The 13,503-nt window shown below is 40.4% G+C and overlaps 1 protein-coding gene across 1 annotated transcript; it reads right to left on the reverse strand.

Moving 5' to 3' along the window:
* Positions 1-1,388: 1,388 nt before the first annotated feature.
* dhodh (dihydroorotate dehydrogenase) lies at positions 1,389-9,189 on the reverse strand. Its single transcript, XM_072660874.1, has 9 exons — positions 9,142-9,189; positions 7,161-7,373; positions 6,759-6,958; positions 4,929-5,011; positions 4,393-4,580; positions 3,019-3,132; positions 2,756-2,909; positions 2,311-2,470; positions 1,389-2,127 (listed from the first exon to the last, which is right to left on the reverse strand). The coding sequence occupies exons 1-9, from the start codon at positions 9,157-9,159 to the stop codon at positions 1,992-1,994; spliced, it is 1,266 nt and encodes a 421-aa protein (XP_072516975.1). The 5' UTR covers positions 9,160-9,189; the 3' UTR covers positions 1,389-1,991.
* Between the last annotated feature and the right edge of the window lie 4,314 nt (positions 9,190-13,503).

The raw sequence follows: 13,503 nt of genomic DNA on the forward strand, positions 1-13,503 counted from the left end.
CATCTCCTCTATTTTTATGTAACTCTAACATGCATGGCATTGCATAACCAATAGTGAACCCCAGGGCAGCATACACAGAAACATGGTCATGGTCTCTGTCCACCTGTGAGACACACACATACGTTCCTCACCGTCACCATCTGCTTCAGGCAGAGAGGCGTTTGATGGTACCGCTTCTGCGTCTGCTCTCTAATTCTCCATGGGCTGTTATGACCTGCCGACCTCCTGTAAAACAGTAACAATCTGCCAGAGGTCCCTGGCTGCCAGTCTGGTCCAGAGAAAGGATAGAGGGAACTGACAAAGGTAAGAACCGCTTACTGAAGTGACTCAGTGACTGCAGGCTATTTGTGAAAAAACTCAATGTTCATCGCCGAGAAGAAAAGAGAGGAAACGTTGTTGGAAGCAAACAGCGTGACATCTTAAAAATAACAATTTTCTCTGCTGGTTGGTAAAAGACCAATCACACTGTGGTAAGGAAGGGGAAAACTCTGGAAATTGCTTTCTAGCAAGGTTGTAAAATGATTTTCAGCATAATTGAGCCGGTATGAGAGGCTTCTGAAGATGATGTGGATTACATAATGTTTATCAACGTGTTTGATGGAGAAACTGACTTGTCATTGAAAGCACCCAGATTTTGTCATTACTACAGCTGAATGGGTTCATTTGAATTGTTCTGCTAAAGATTACGGCCATGATCAGGGTGGAAAAAGTACAGAGAGACTGTCTTCACATTAACATTTTTGTTCTGCGACAAAATTTAATTAAAAATATGAAGCAGAACAGTACTTGAGTGAAAGTAAAAAATATCTACATTTTTCTTTTATTATACAATTTTTAAGTACTATTAAATGTCTAAAAGTACATTTCCCCCTTAAATGCATTATGTATGTCCAGATGTTTTTGGACACCCCTTTTGATAAATGCATTTAGCTACTTTAAGTTGCATCCATTGCTGACACACAGCTTGTCTAGTCCCTGTTGAGAAGTATATTAGGTCTCTCTGGAGCAGATAAACATGAACCATTTGGCACCTAATGCCTAATGCTAGGCGTGGGCTAGAGGGGTATAAAGGCCCTCAGCATTGAGCTGTGGAGCAGTGGAAGAACTGTTCTAATTTAATCCTAATTCAGATGGGATCTCAGTGGTCAGGGAGGAGAGATTTTACTGAATGTATTAATCAGCAGCTCATAGGCTCTTATCCAAACTGTGTGGCTGTATTATTTATGCAAACACAAAGATCAGATCGGTATCAGCTGACACTTCGAGTTAAGAGAGTGGAATCGGATCGAGTGGGACATCCCTAGGCAGGAGCCCACCTTTCCTTACAAAGCCCTTTTCCCCTTTAAATCACTTGAACATGTCTAGAACCATATTACCCAGAATTGTGATCACTATTACTATTTATTATATGACTATAATCCATTATTATTGTTGGGAATTGTTTCACTTAGCAAACTGTTCACATTCTTATACTCTCTGTAATGGTGACAACCCAAAAAGCAAAACCAGTAACACTATATGACCCATTCATTATCCATAATTATTATTATCTATTAACACACAAGGCATAACACAACACAGTAGCAAAGGTTGGTCCCTTATTTTGCTGAAAGAGACTCTTGATCCTGTCGATCCTCATCTCTGTTTGTATGTGTTCCACTGCGGTTCCTCAACCCTGCTACTTAAGCTCACAGGGAGACTTTGTTTAGACAGGCAGTCACATCGGATCAAAACATTTTTCTTCCCACGTCAGATATGGAGCTGATGTTTTTCCTTGAAGTCCAAGCAGCGATCAATTGCCTCTACCTAAAGGCTTTCAGTTCCGATTTAGACCAAACTCAGCGATGCCTCCGAACCGGCACGTCTGACCACCTAAAGGAGAAAAACGAGTATGATTCAGGCCCTGATTCGCTCTGCTGTAGCCTGGGCCAGTGTCTACAGGGTTCAAGTACTGCAGGACGTTGAAGAACATGTGGGTAGTGCTCTAGGCCCTAGCTCAGTGCGACTGCTGCAGATTTGGAGCCTTGAGATGCGCTGATCTTCTCAGGAGTGGGCACTAGTGCCACACCTTCAGAAGTCTTGAGGTCAGCACCCACTGCTTCGGACACACTAGTGAATCCTTGTGCTCTGCAAACAGAACATTACAATGCTTCACTTATAATGTGATGATGCAGCTTATAAGGTCTTCAACTCACTGCTGTCACTTAACTCATCCTCACGCAAGTCTCAAACTATAAAGACAATAAAAACAACAAGGGAAGGGAACTGTCTCGGAACAGCCTGTGGATAACTAATACAAAGTGTACTTACATTAAGAGCTCATGAAGCTCCCTCTTGATCTTGTTGACGATGGGGGGACCCTGGTACACCAGCGCCGTGTAGAGCTGAACCAGGGAGGCTCCGGCACGGATCTTTTCCAAGGCATCCTGGCCACAGGCTATTCCACCCACTCCAATAATAGGCACCTTCCCTACAAGCAAGCACCAACAGCTGCTTACTCTGATTCACCCAAGCTGTAAGCACTATTCAAGCTGGAATTGTTTTACAAGGGAGGGAATCAGTAATAGAATTTGCGAAGGCTTATTTGACTAACCAAATAAAAATCTGCATTTTAGTTCTTTCTATCCTGTTATGGTGGCATGTCTTTTTAACACAGTATTTTTACTCGAGACCTCAGAAACAACCAATGTAATTTTGGTTTCATTGGCAAAATAGACAGATCTCAAAACTGATATAGTATCATAAGTCCCATTACCTTTAGTCAAGGTGTACATCTCCCGCACCATGCAAGTGGACAGCTCTTTGAGAGGCTGACCGCTGAGCCCTCCAACCTCATTCTTTTTGGGGTCCTGCAGGGTCTCAGGTCTGGACACTGTGGTGTTGGAGACTATCAAACCATCCACACCAAGCTAGGACAGAAGAGCACACCAATCACCAAAATACAATGACTCTCTATCCTTATTATATTTCACATTTCACATACATCAGTTATGTAAAAAAATCATTTACATAACTGACCTCAGTGATGACCTCAGCAATGTCCTGCTTGTCCTGCTGCGAGAGATCAGGAGCAATCTTCACCATGACTGGTGGACGGTTCTTCTCTTGCAGGGAGTTCCGCTCTTTTAGAACCTACACAAACAAACACAAACTCATAAAACATATATATATGGAATATATGGATATACAATAAAACTTATATTTTGCATGTCTACACGTATATTTATGATATATTTTTATATGAAATGCATACAATTTTATACAACTGAAATGTGATTAGATTAAACTATTTAAAAAATGGTATATACTGAGCAATATTATCCAACAATATTGTCAGACACACTTTCAATAACTGGTGAGCAACAATTACCTTCAACCAAATGTTTCTGGTAACTGGCAATTAACAGGAGGGATTTTGGTCCACTTCTCTGTGATGCAGGTGAGCTTCCTTGCATTAACTGCTCCTTTTAGATCCTTCCACAACATTTCAATTGGGGTAAGGTCTAGACTAACCTATATATGTGCTTAGGGTCATTGTCTTGCGGCATGGCCCTTTACAGTTAAGCTTCAGTTCATGGACAGATACCCAGACTTTCTTGTGGTACAATCCAGAATTCATAGGTCCATCAACAATGGGAACCCGTCCTGGACCTGAAGGAGCAAAGCAGCCACAAACCATGATACTACCATCCTCAAGCTTAACAGGTAGTATGAATGTCATACTGACATTACACAATGCCAGAGAGGCGTCCTTGTTCTTCCAATGTTACTCTAGGCTTCTTTGCCTTTTAAAATGGTTTTTAAAGGGCGACCACTACTGGGGAGATTAACTAGAGGTGCTGAAGGTCCTCCATTTGTATTATCACCGGTCTTCAGGAATGACAGGAACAAGGTATGGCACACTTTGATAAACCTATGTGGTAAAGACCTGACTTTAGTAACGAAGACCCACTTGCTGTACTCACACCTACCACTCTCTTGATCGAACCACCTGACCTAAATGACCTTAACTCATAATCCAGTTCCCATACTTATTCTATGTAATGTTATATAATTAATGTTTATATAATTATGCTAAAAAATACATGTAAAACAATTAATTAATTATTAATAATAATAATAATAATGATAATAACAATGATGTCTAACAATGTCAATGTCTAAAATCAACACAGTTAACTATTGCTATACAGTACTATGCTTCACTCCTAAGACTCCTACGGCACTCCAGCATGTCATCCCAGAAAAAGCAAATAAAGCCGCAGCTGCCCAATTACATCACAAGAAGGAGAAACATGCTGAGTGACAAAGAGCTAAGAAAACAACCGCCAGCTGCTGCACCGAGTAATTGGCAGCTGTGTCTTAGCATTCCGTAGCTGGCCCCTACTGCACCTTCTCCAGAAGATGGCGCAGTTCTTCCTTGCCCTGCAGGTCTCGGAGACCAGGAGTGTTGGGGCTGCTGACGTTGATCACCAGGTAGTCGGCAAGCGGGCCGAGGGTCCGCACCCCCTCCAGGTAATCGGCCACCGCATCGGTGGACAGCTTGTTCTTTCCGAGGTTGATGCCGAGCGGCCTGCCTGCTGAGAAATCACAACAGTGTTATTGCCGAGGAGTCGCGTCTTGCTGTCAGCGCTACTGCAGCTTATTCAAATGACTTGGGGAACAAAAGCGGCGAGTGAACAAGAACAGGTGCTCAGCGCCGCCGACGGCGAGAACAGTGTGGTCCGTAGTGATACTAATTTAACTGAAGAAGCGAAGTGAAGTGACTGATACGTGGCTTCATTCCAAGTCAGTGCTCACAGTGTTAGCAGCCGAAACCAAAACAAAACATCCTTGATTGTAATTTCTTCCAACACGAGCCAAGGCAGCTATTAGAGCCAGAATGACACAGGCGAGGCAGGAGGACAGGAAGATGTTCTCAAGTTTACCTCTCGCGAGTTCCGACTGAGTGCCTGCTCTGGCTTTTAATCTCTCCTGAACAGCTAAAAGGCCACAGCTGTTGAAGCCGTATCTGAAAGACACACACACACACACACACATATATATATATACAGAGCCAGTGTTGTCAATATCGCTCATTTACCAGTCGACCAAGATCACCATTATCATTAACAGATGAATACCATTGTGACAGACACAACACAAGCACTGTTTTTCCCCAGGGCAAACATCTCCGTCTGCGAGCAGCAGGATGTAATAAACGTGACGTGGTTTTTAGCGGCTTGTTTTTAGCGTTGTTTGGGAGCGCAAGGTTCTGTTAGACTGCTGTTAATGTAAAACCTGGCTGACGTCTTTCTTTTCTGTGTGAACGTGCAACAATATTGTGATTGTGGGCACAAAGCAGGCGGAGCAAACAGCTCTGGTGCTGTTAATCAAATGAAGGATCCACTACTTTAGGCCATGATCTCCAATATAGACTAAAATAGGATGGAAAAAAAAACAGTTGTACGTGAGCTCAGTAGCTGAGTACGAGGAGAGAGAGAGAGAGAGAGAGAGAGAGAGAGAGAGAGAAAGGAGTCCAGTGCATGGGGCAGGACGGGAACTTTCAAATGCTATGCAGTATGCGTATCCAAGAGACCATTTGCTATTCAAAACCCTCAGCGTTCACACACAGAGCACTCATTTACTTCAAATGAAGGGAGCCAATATACATTAAAAAAAGACTTGCTGGTTTGGCTGACAATGGCATGTAGTGAGAATCCATGCAATTCACAGTTGTGAATTTAAAATACGAGCCACGTAGCCCGCAGCCAAACACTCGGCTCATTAGTCTATTCAAAGTGCAGAGGAGGCCGCATCAGATATTACTAATTCTGACACGGCAATTTCACAACATCTCATTTCCATAAATTGTACACTCATTTGGCTTATGAGTGTCATGCACAAGGAAACACTGATTGCACCCATTGTCCACTGTCCTTTCAATACAGCTTTGAGCTTCAGCAGGGATCAACATGGCTTTAATGCTATAGGCCAAAGCAAATACACACTACACTACTTCTAACAACATGCCTAGTTTCATGTCAACATGTCAACATCTGCCCAACTGTGAAGTTACTATTAAATGAACAATGTTACGGCAACAAGGTTACACCAGTCCCTCATACCATAAAACCCAGATCCATTCCTCACACCAATGAACTATTATTATTAATGAATATGGAAGAAAAACCACTTGCGCAGGACCCTGCGCAAAGACCCCGCGTTGATTCAACACAGAAGCTAACTTGGCCTTAAAGCAGCATTATGCGAGAATTTATTAGCTTGCTCCTGGGCCCCCCCTAGAGTTGGGAAGTAGAATTCAGGCTTAGAACAGTCTTACAAGCTAAAAGATGCATAAGTGAACATGTTGCTATATTACATGAAATTGACTCGCCATTCTCATGAGCAGTGTCCTGGCGTGTCCTGACCGTAGTATAAGCAATATCAGTAGTAGTCTTCCTAATACAGGTCAGTGGAGCAGGAACTTGATTTTGAAGTTGTAACTGCAAGGTAAAATTCTACATACTGATGCTTTAAGCAATTCTGTCAGGAAATTGCTTTCACTCGAGTTTCTATGCACAAGCCATTCTGACTCTTAACCTGGACTGGGTCTATTAAGACTGTTGACTTTACCCCCAACCCCCAGACATGCACACGCGCGCACACACACACACACATATATATATATATATATATATATATATATATAAAACTCTAAACTTTGTTCTCCGCATCAGGGACATTACACGGTTCTTCAAAGGGAAACGTCCACATACCTGTTAATGACAGCCTGGTCAGCCTGAAGTCTGAACACACGGGGCTTGGGATTTCCCTCCTGTGGTTTAGGGGTGACTGTGCCCACCTCCACAAAGCCAAAGCCCAGCTGGTAGAGAGCGTCCACTGCCTCTCCGTGTTTGTCAAAGCCTGCTGCAATCCCTACTGGGTTTCTGAATCTTTGACCCATTATGCTCACCTCCTGGTGAAATAAAAACAGCGCCACTGACTCAGAGTCTTTTACAGCACAGGCAATACCGCACAGGCCACGGTCTCCTGCAGGGCTCCAGAGAGTGAAGCACAACCACCAAGTTCCAAACGGCCTCAAACCATAAGGAGACGTGAAGTAATCTCAATAATACCTGCTTTTTATGGAAACACATACAAACGTTTTGCACACTGACCAGTGAGGGAGGGTCTTGATAGCGGTTTCTGGGCACCAGTCCGAGACTTAGAAAGCGCACGGCCATCACATGAGCCGTCTCCGCTCCCACCAGTTTCTGCATGACAGGCATGAGGGTGCTGGCATAGAACCGCTCATCCCCAGATGCAGTGAGGTAGCCCAGGAACAGGGCACTGCCACATCCCAGAATCTTCACCGCATCCTTCAACCGCTCCTATGCAAAAAAAAAAAAAAAAAAAAAAAAAAGAGCCTGTTTAGATCATTCAGGCAGGACATGAGGTAAATTTAGTACATGTAGGTATATACAAGTCCAGAGTCACCTAAACATTTTCAACTGGATTTCAATGAATACATCATCAAATGTAAACATCGGCCTGACGTCAATCAGGTTTGTTTTTGACAATATGACAGCAATCTCACGGTGATATAGAGCATTTCTTAATTTTAGTTTATTTGAAATTGACAGAAAGCTGTAGAACATCAAGAATGAAGTGCTAACACTGTAAAACGTAATAAAGTTATAATACAGTTAATATCAAAAAGGCAAATTTCATATATGTGTATATATGGATCATTCTTATGAAGCTGTCCAACCTTAACTAGAAAAATACAAAATACATTTTTACAGTATTGTCACCCTAAAATCTCATCACTGTAACTTTTTTCTAACTTTTTTTTGGTAACTTTTGAAAGTAAACTTTCAAAATGTAAAATTATTTATATTTATCAGATTTTAAAAAGCATTTATAAATTCTTTAAACATTACATATTTATTCAAACTAATAGATTTAGAGTTTATGCAATAAGCAAACAAATTTTTCAGAAAAGGTGTCTGAATAATATCTTTTTTAAAACTAGCACCGACACAGGTAATCGTTTCACCTCCGTTTTCAGGGGGAAACTGCATTTTTACCACCTGTCTATCCAAACCAGTGAATGACTGAAAACAGCTGCTCTGAGCTTACAGTTAAAAATGAGAGGATGGAATTTTTGGAATAATAATAAATAATGGATTATAAGTTACTTATTTCTTATTTTTAAAACTTTAAAAAAAATCCCAGTCTTTGTAAGATAGATATGCGTTTACTGGATTTCAGGGGCTTTCCTTTCACTTCATTTAGCTGAGTCCTGTAAAATTTCTGATGGCAACATTAAGGAGCAAACATACGATTTTAGCGATAAGGCCAAATGCATCGGCACTGACACAAACAGGTGACCTCTGTTTTCGGGGCAAACTGCAAACCTGTCCATCAAAACCAATGAATGGCTAAAAACAGCTGCTCTGAGCTTACAGTTAAAAAGGAAAGGAAGGTTCTTGATTTCAGATGGATGTTGGACGGAATTTTTGGAATAATAATAATAATAATAATAATATATATTATATAAAACAAACATAATTAATATTATAAATAACTTATTTTTACTAGTATTAAAAATATCTTTGATTTGATAGAACTGTGATATTAAAACACAAATTTGGCAAAATAAGAAAACCTGCCAAATTGATCACATGTTCAGGATATCAGAGCTGAAAACAGCACACCATTTATTAACACATTTATGATCTATGAACTGAATATGAATAGAAAAATGACAAACTCAGTATCTGAACTGTACAAAACAGCTAAGATTAAAACGCCACTGTCTGTTTTAGTGGGTGATGCAGTTCTAGCATAACTCAGAAATTACAGTATTAATGTAATATCCTTTTTTTATTTTCAGGACATTTATAAGCTAAACTTTTACAGTTTTACTGGAATTAAAAATTAAAAAATTGAGTATTTATATCCACTTTTATTTCGGTGTGAAACTCCTCTGCTTTACGTGTTTCAGCGGTTTGACTCGTGTGTAGCAAACAGACATTAAAACAACGCTGAAGGCTGAAACTCTACGCTTTTAAGTGAACTACGTTTCTGCTTTTAACCCCGGAGTGGTGATTAACGAGCAGGAATAACGCAGAGAATAAATACACAGCACGTTACCTTCAGCTGCGCGGCCATGCTCTCAGCAGCACGTTGTAAACACTGGAAACGCTTCCCGTAGGTTTCGCTTCCTGAAGGAGATCTCGCGATACTGAGCTTTTGGGCTTTGCCGATCTATAGATCATACCCAGTACTGGCCTCTTAGCGTCAATGGCGTGTACATCATCAAATCTGCCCAACGTGTTCATTACTTCAATCTGTAAATCATCCTCAAGTTATTTTTCCATAGTTAGACGATATGTGATCAGTGTGTATGTATAAATGTGTTTGCTATGATCTCTGATATGAAGAAAAGACTAAATAATAGAGTCAAAGAGTTCTCTGTTAAAGGTCATTAGCATCCAGGATTTTCATGTATCCTAAGAGTAGGCCCAGACTGAATTCTGATTCCCCCTAAAATGATTAGATTTCATTTCACGTTCACTAATTTCTTCATTTAAAGCACACCAGAGGCTGTCCTGTCCTTCTTGTTCGACAGCTCAGAGCAAGCAAGATCTAAAACTTTAGGCCAAGTCAAGGCTTTGCATGTATTTTGAGTGTCTGCTGTTATTTTCCTAATGAAGTTGGCTCACATTCACTGTTTTCACAAAGAGTTGCCAAATTTGCCTAAGATGCACAGAGACTGCCTGTTTTCCAGTCTCTACAGTCTTCTCTGAAAGTGAAGTTTGCCTTTCAATTCTTTGTGACATGGCTTTCCTAAGACAGATATGCGTTTACTGCTGGATTTCAGGGGCTTTTCTGTCGCTTGTTTCAGCTGAATCCTGTAAAATCTCTGATGGCAACAGCGAGGAGCAAACATACGATTTCAGGGATAAGGCCAAATGCGTGGTCGGGGATATGTGCTATGAACTTGCTGAAGAGCCAAAGACGTGGGCCCAGGCGAGAAATGCATGCGCGAATCGAGGAGGGCAACTTCTCACGTTTGTTGACTGCAAAGTTAAGAAGTTTTTACTGAAGCTGATCACAGAGATTGAGCCTACAACTGCAGCTTGGTGGGTCGGTGAGGGATTGATGGGATTGTACAATAAAAGTCCTTTTGTTGGTGAGTAAAAATGTGGAATTTGAGTGTCCGGTTTTCTCCCTTTTATATAATGCCTCTCACATGTAATGCCTCTCTGACAGACTCAACTACAGTGTTTACAGTAATGTAATCCTCATACTTTAATTGGAACTATAGCTCTATACCTTCATCTGCTGTAAGATGGCCTGAATTGCTAAATCAGTTATTAAATCTGATTGTTTAATCGATCGTATTTGGTCAATAATGTAATTTTATCATTTTATCTTCAGTGGGAAATGCTCAGATGTGTGTAAAACATGTACCACTTCTTTTAAAAGAGCTATGTTGATCAATTCAGTGGGATTAAGATCAGCGTCTTGGCTTGGTCTGCTGATTTGGTGAAGCCATTATTCCCATAATTATGCCAATCTGAAGAAGGTTTTCAAATTGCTCTAAACAGTTTGCTAGAAAGCTAAGTGAGGTTGCAAACTAAATGTATATATTTAGGGGTGAAAATGTAATAAATAAATGCCTATTTTTTAAAATGTATTTATTTATTTAATAATTAAATGACATTGATTAATTCTTTAATTTAAAATGTAATTAATGTTTACAAAATATTTAAGTGTCCAACTTTGAAGTTTTGTAGGATAAAATCCTACAAAACTGGTGTAAACAAATAATGTTCTGACTGGTGTAAATAAATAAATAAATATATATATAATTGTGTTGCATGGCTCTAAAAAGCTCTAAAAACCTCTAACCAAAGTTGAATGTAAAAACGTAGCCACTGATTTTTCTTACTTTGCCTGCATGAAACTGTGCTGCTATGAAGGCTTTTGACTGCATGTAACTGTGCTACCCATATTTGTTATGGTAAATGCACAGGCTCTTACATTGATAACACTAACGATGAAGGAAGTAACCCGCTGTTATGCACCTATTTGATCCTGGATACATTCCAACTGGTGACCACACCCTACTGCGATATGACCTTGGGTTACCTGTGCACTCTGGGTAAGCTAAACAACAACAACAACAACAACAAAGAAAAAAAAGTGTTACATCATACATTTTACTTCTACTTTGAGTCAACACACACACACAGTATGCCGTTCATCCCCAGCTAATTAAATACATTAAATAAATTAAGATGTTTTACTATTTTCTTACTTTAGACTTTAACATACTAGCAAATGTGTCTGCAAGTGAAAGAGGCCGAAGGAGCTCAGAGCAGGATCAACAAAGTGAGTCCACAGCAGACCATAGTGTGACAGCAGACCATACGCTCTATAGACAGACACATTTTTTACTGTGCTGTATTTATTTTCCCTCTCTCTCTCTTTCTCTTCCCTACAGTAAGTGACCTCTTGCAAAACATGCAAAAAGCAATACCAGACATAAACAACCTTCTCCAGGTAAGTAAAATAAATTATTATTATTATTATTATTATTATTATTATGAATTAGTATTATTTTACACAGCACTACGTAGCAGGTGACTGCTTATTCACCCTCATGCTGTATTTTGCAGTTGGCTACAAACACATTAATCACCCTGGAAACTGAACCAGTGCAGATTTCACATGACGGCAAGGTGACTTATCAGCAAGTTATCATTATCATTATTATTATTATCTCCAAAATGGTGACTTTACAAAATGGTGACTTTATGTCCTTAACTTTAAATGGAAGTCACTGTAAATTAAGTGTTTATTCCAAGTAATTCTGAGCATTTCTATTGATCCATTCATCCAGAATTATTTGCATACAGTGTACAGAGCATGTTCAATATTTAAGCCATGGAGAAAACTGGATGAAAATGGAGATACATGGTTTTCATTGGACAGCAGCGATATGTACAGTTTTCTTTTCATGATACTTTTGGCAATTTGGTCGTTTTTATAGGAATTTACTGATAAATATATAGTAAATGCCTAAGGGTGGATATCAGCTCCCAGAGACAGATACAGTTGCTAGGCAGCTGCCACAATGTCACTAGGGAGGTTGCTGTGAGTTGCTTAGTGGATGCTAGGGTGTTGCTAAGGGGATACTAGGCAGTGATAGACGGAACAGTGAAGCACTTTTGTAAGCCGCTCTGGAGCTCTTAGCGCCTGCTAAGGCCTAATGCCTTAAATGTTTCCCAGGTGGTTGCTCTGGCGTGGCTATGTAGTTGCTGGGTGGCTGATATGGTGTTGGTAGGTGGTTTTTGTGGTACCCCATAAAATTGGTTGGGTGTTACTTGTGAATTTGTATCATTGTGATATAAGAAGGATGATCCTTAGAAGGAATGGTCCTTAGCTCCCGTTCATTTGATTGCAGTGTGCAACCATGACAACTTCCCATGATTTGCTAATTGTATTTTTACAGTCTAATTGTGGCATGATTTAGGCATGTTTATTTTTGTGTGACACTAACAGACAGTCTCTAGCTTACATCTCATTAAGTTGTTCATGAAGTGTGGTTGTGGTGTGGTTTCCTCAGACATGCTCTACACAGTGCAGTCAGTCTAAAGCGCATGTTCACTCACATGCTTTCTGTTCTGTTTCAACTGATAGATCCAATACCTCAACAACCTCTACAAAGGAATAAAAGTTGGTTTAAGCAATGAGACGTTGGACCTCATCGTCAACTGCACTGGTGGGATGCTTATGTACTCCTTAGAGCAGTGTGACCAGGCAGGCACCGCGGCTGAACATGTAAGATGGTGTTAAGTACATTTCCATGGCCCATACATGCTGTTGCTGGTCCTCATGAGTGTCTTTTAAACTAAACAGTTTGAGGACCTGCTTTCTATCGCTTACAAAATTTATGAGGAGATAAATCTGCTGAGGTTCAACTTGGGGAGTAAGACACTTGTCATGGAGCTTCCAACTGGCACTCTTTACGCTAGCAAGTGGGTGCTAATGCATGTTTTTCCTTTCATACAATCATTTCATTAATTTAATTGCATTTAGGGAAACATAATTATGCTGATACTGCATTTTTGCTTTGTTCTAAAGGCTGCCGCCAGAAGACCTGGACAAAAAGATCATTGGGTCAGAGGAAAAAGGTCCTTATTTCCAGCTTCCCTCCTTTTCTGCAATGCAGTCCCAGCTGTCAACTGGCCCTGTTAATATGCAGGTTTGAGATGGCATTCAACTAAGCTAAAAGTATTAAGCCATTGGCTTCTGAGCTTGCATATAGCAAAACACCTACATCTACACTGAGTTGCCAGTTGATTACATACAACCTCTGTGTAAATACACTCATTGGCCGTTTTATCAGATGCACAGGGAACAACTAGTCAGTCCTGGGATTTGAACCTACATCCTTCCAGTAGCTCTGAGGTAGACAACCAGCAGTGGTACAGCCAAGAACAA

Source organism: Salminus brasiliensis, chromosome 17, assembly GCF_030463535.1.
Source record: "Salminus brasiliensis chromosome 17, fSalBra1.hap2, whole genome shotgun sequence".
NCBI lineage: Eukaryota > Metazoa > Chordata > Actinopteri > Characiformes > Bryconidae > Salminus > Salminus brasiliensis.

Coding starts and splice junctions, on each gene's coding strand:
- dhodh (XM_072660874.1), bottom strand. Junction 5,012..6,758: donor GACCAGGCTGTCATTAACAG/GTATGTGGACGT, acceptor TGTGTCTTTCAG/ATACGGCTTCAACAGCTGTG. Junction 3,133..4,392: donor TGCGCCATCTTCTGGAGAAG/GTGCAGTAGGGG, acceptor TTGTTTGTGTAG/GTTCTAAAAGAGCGGAACTC.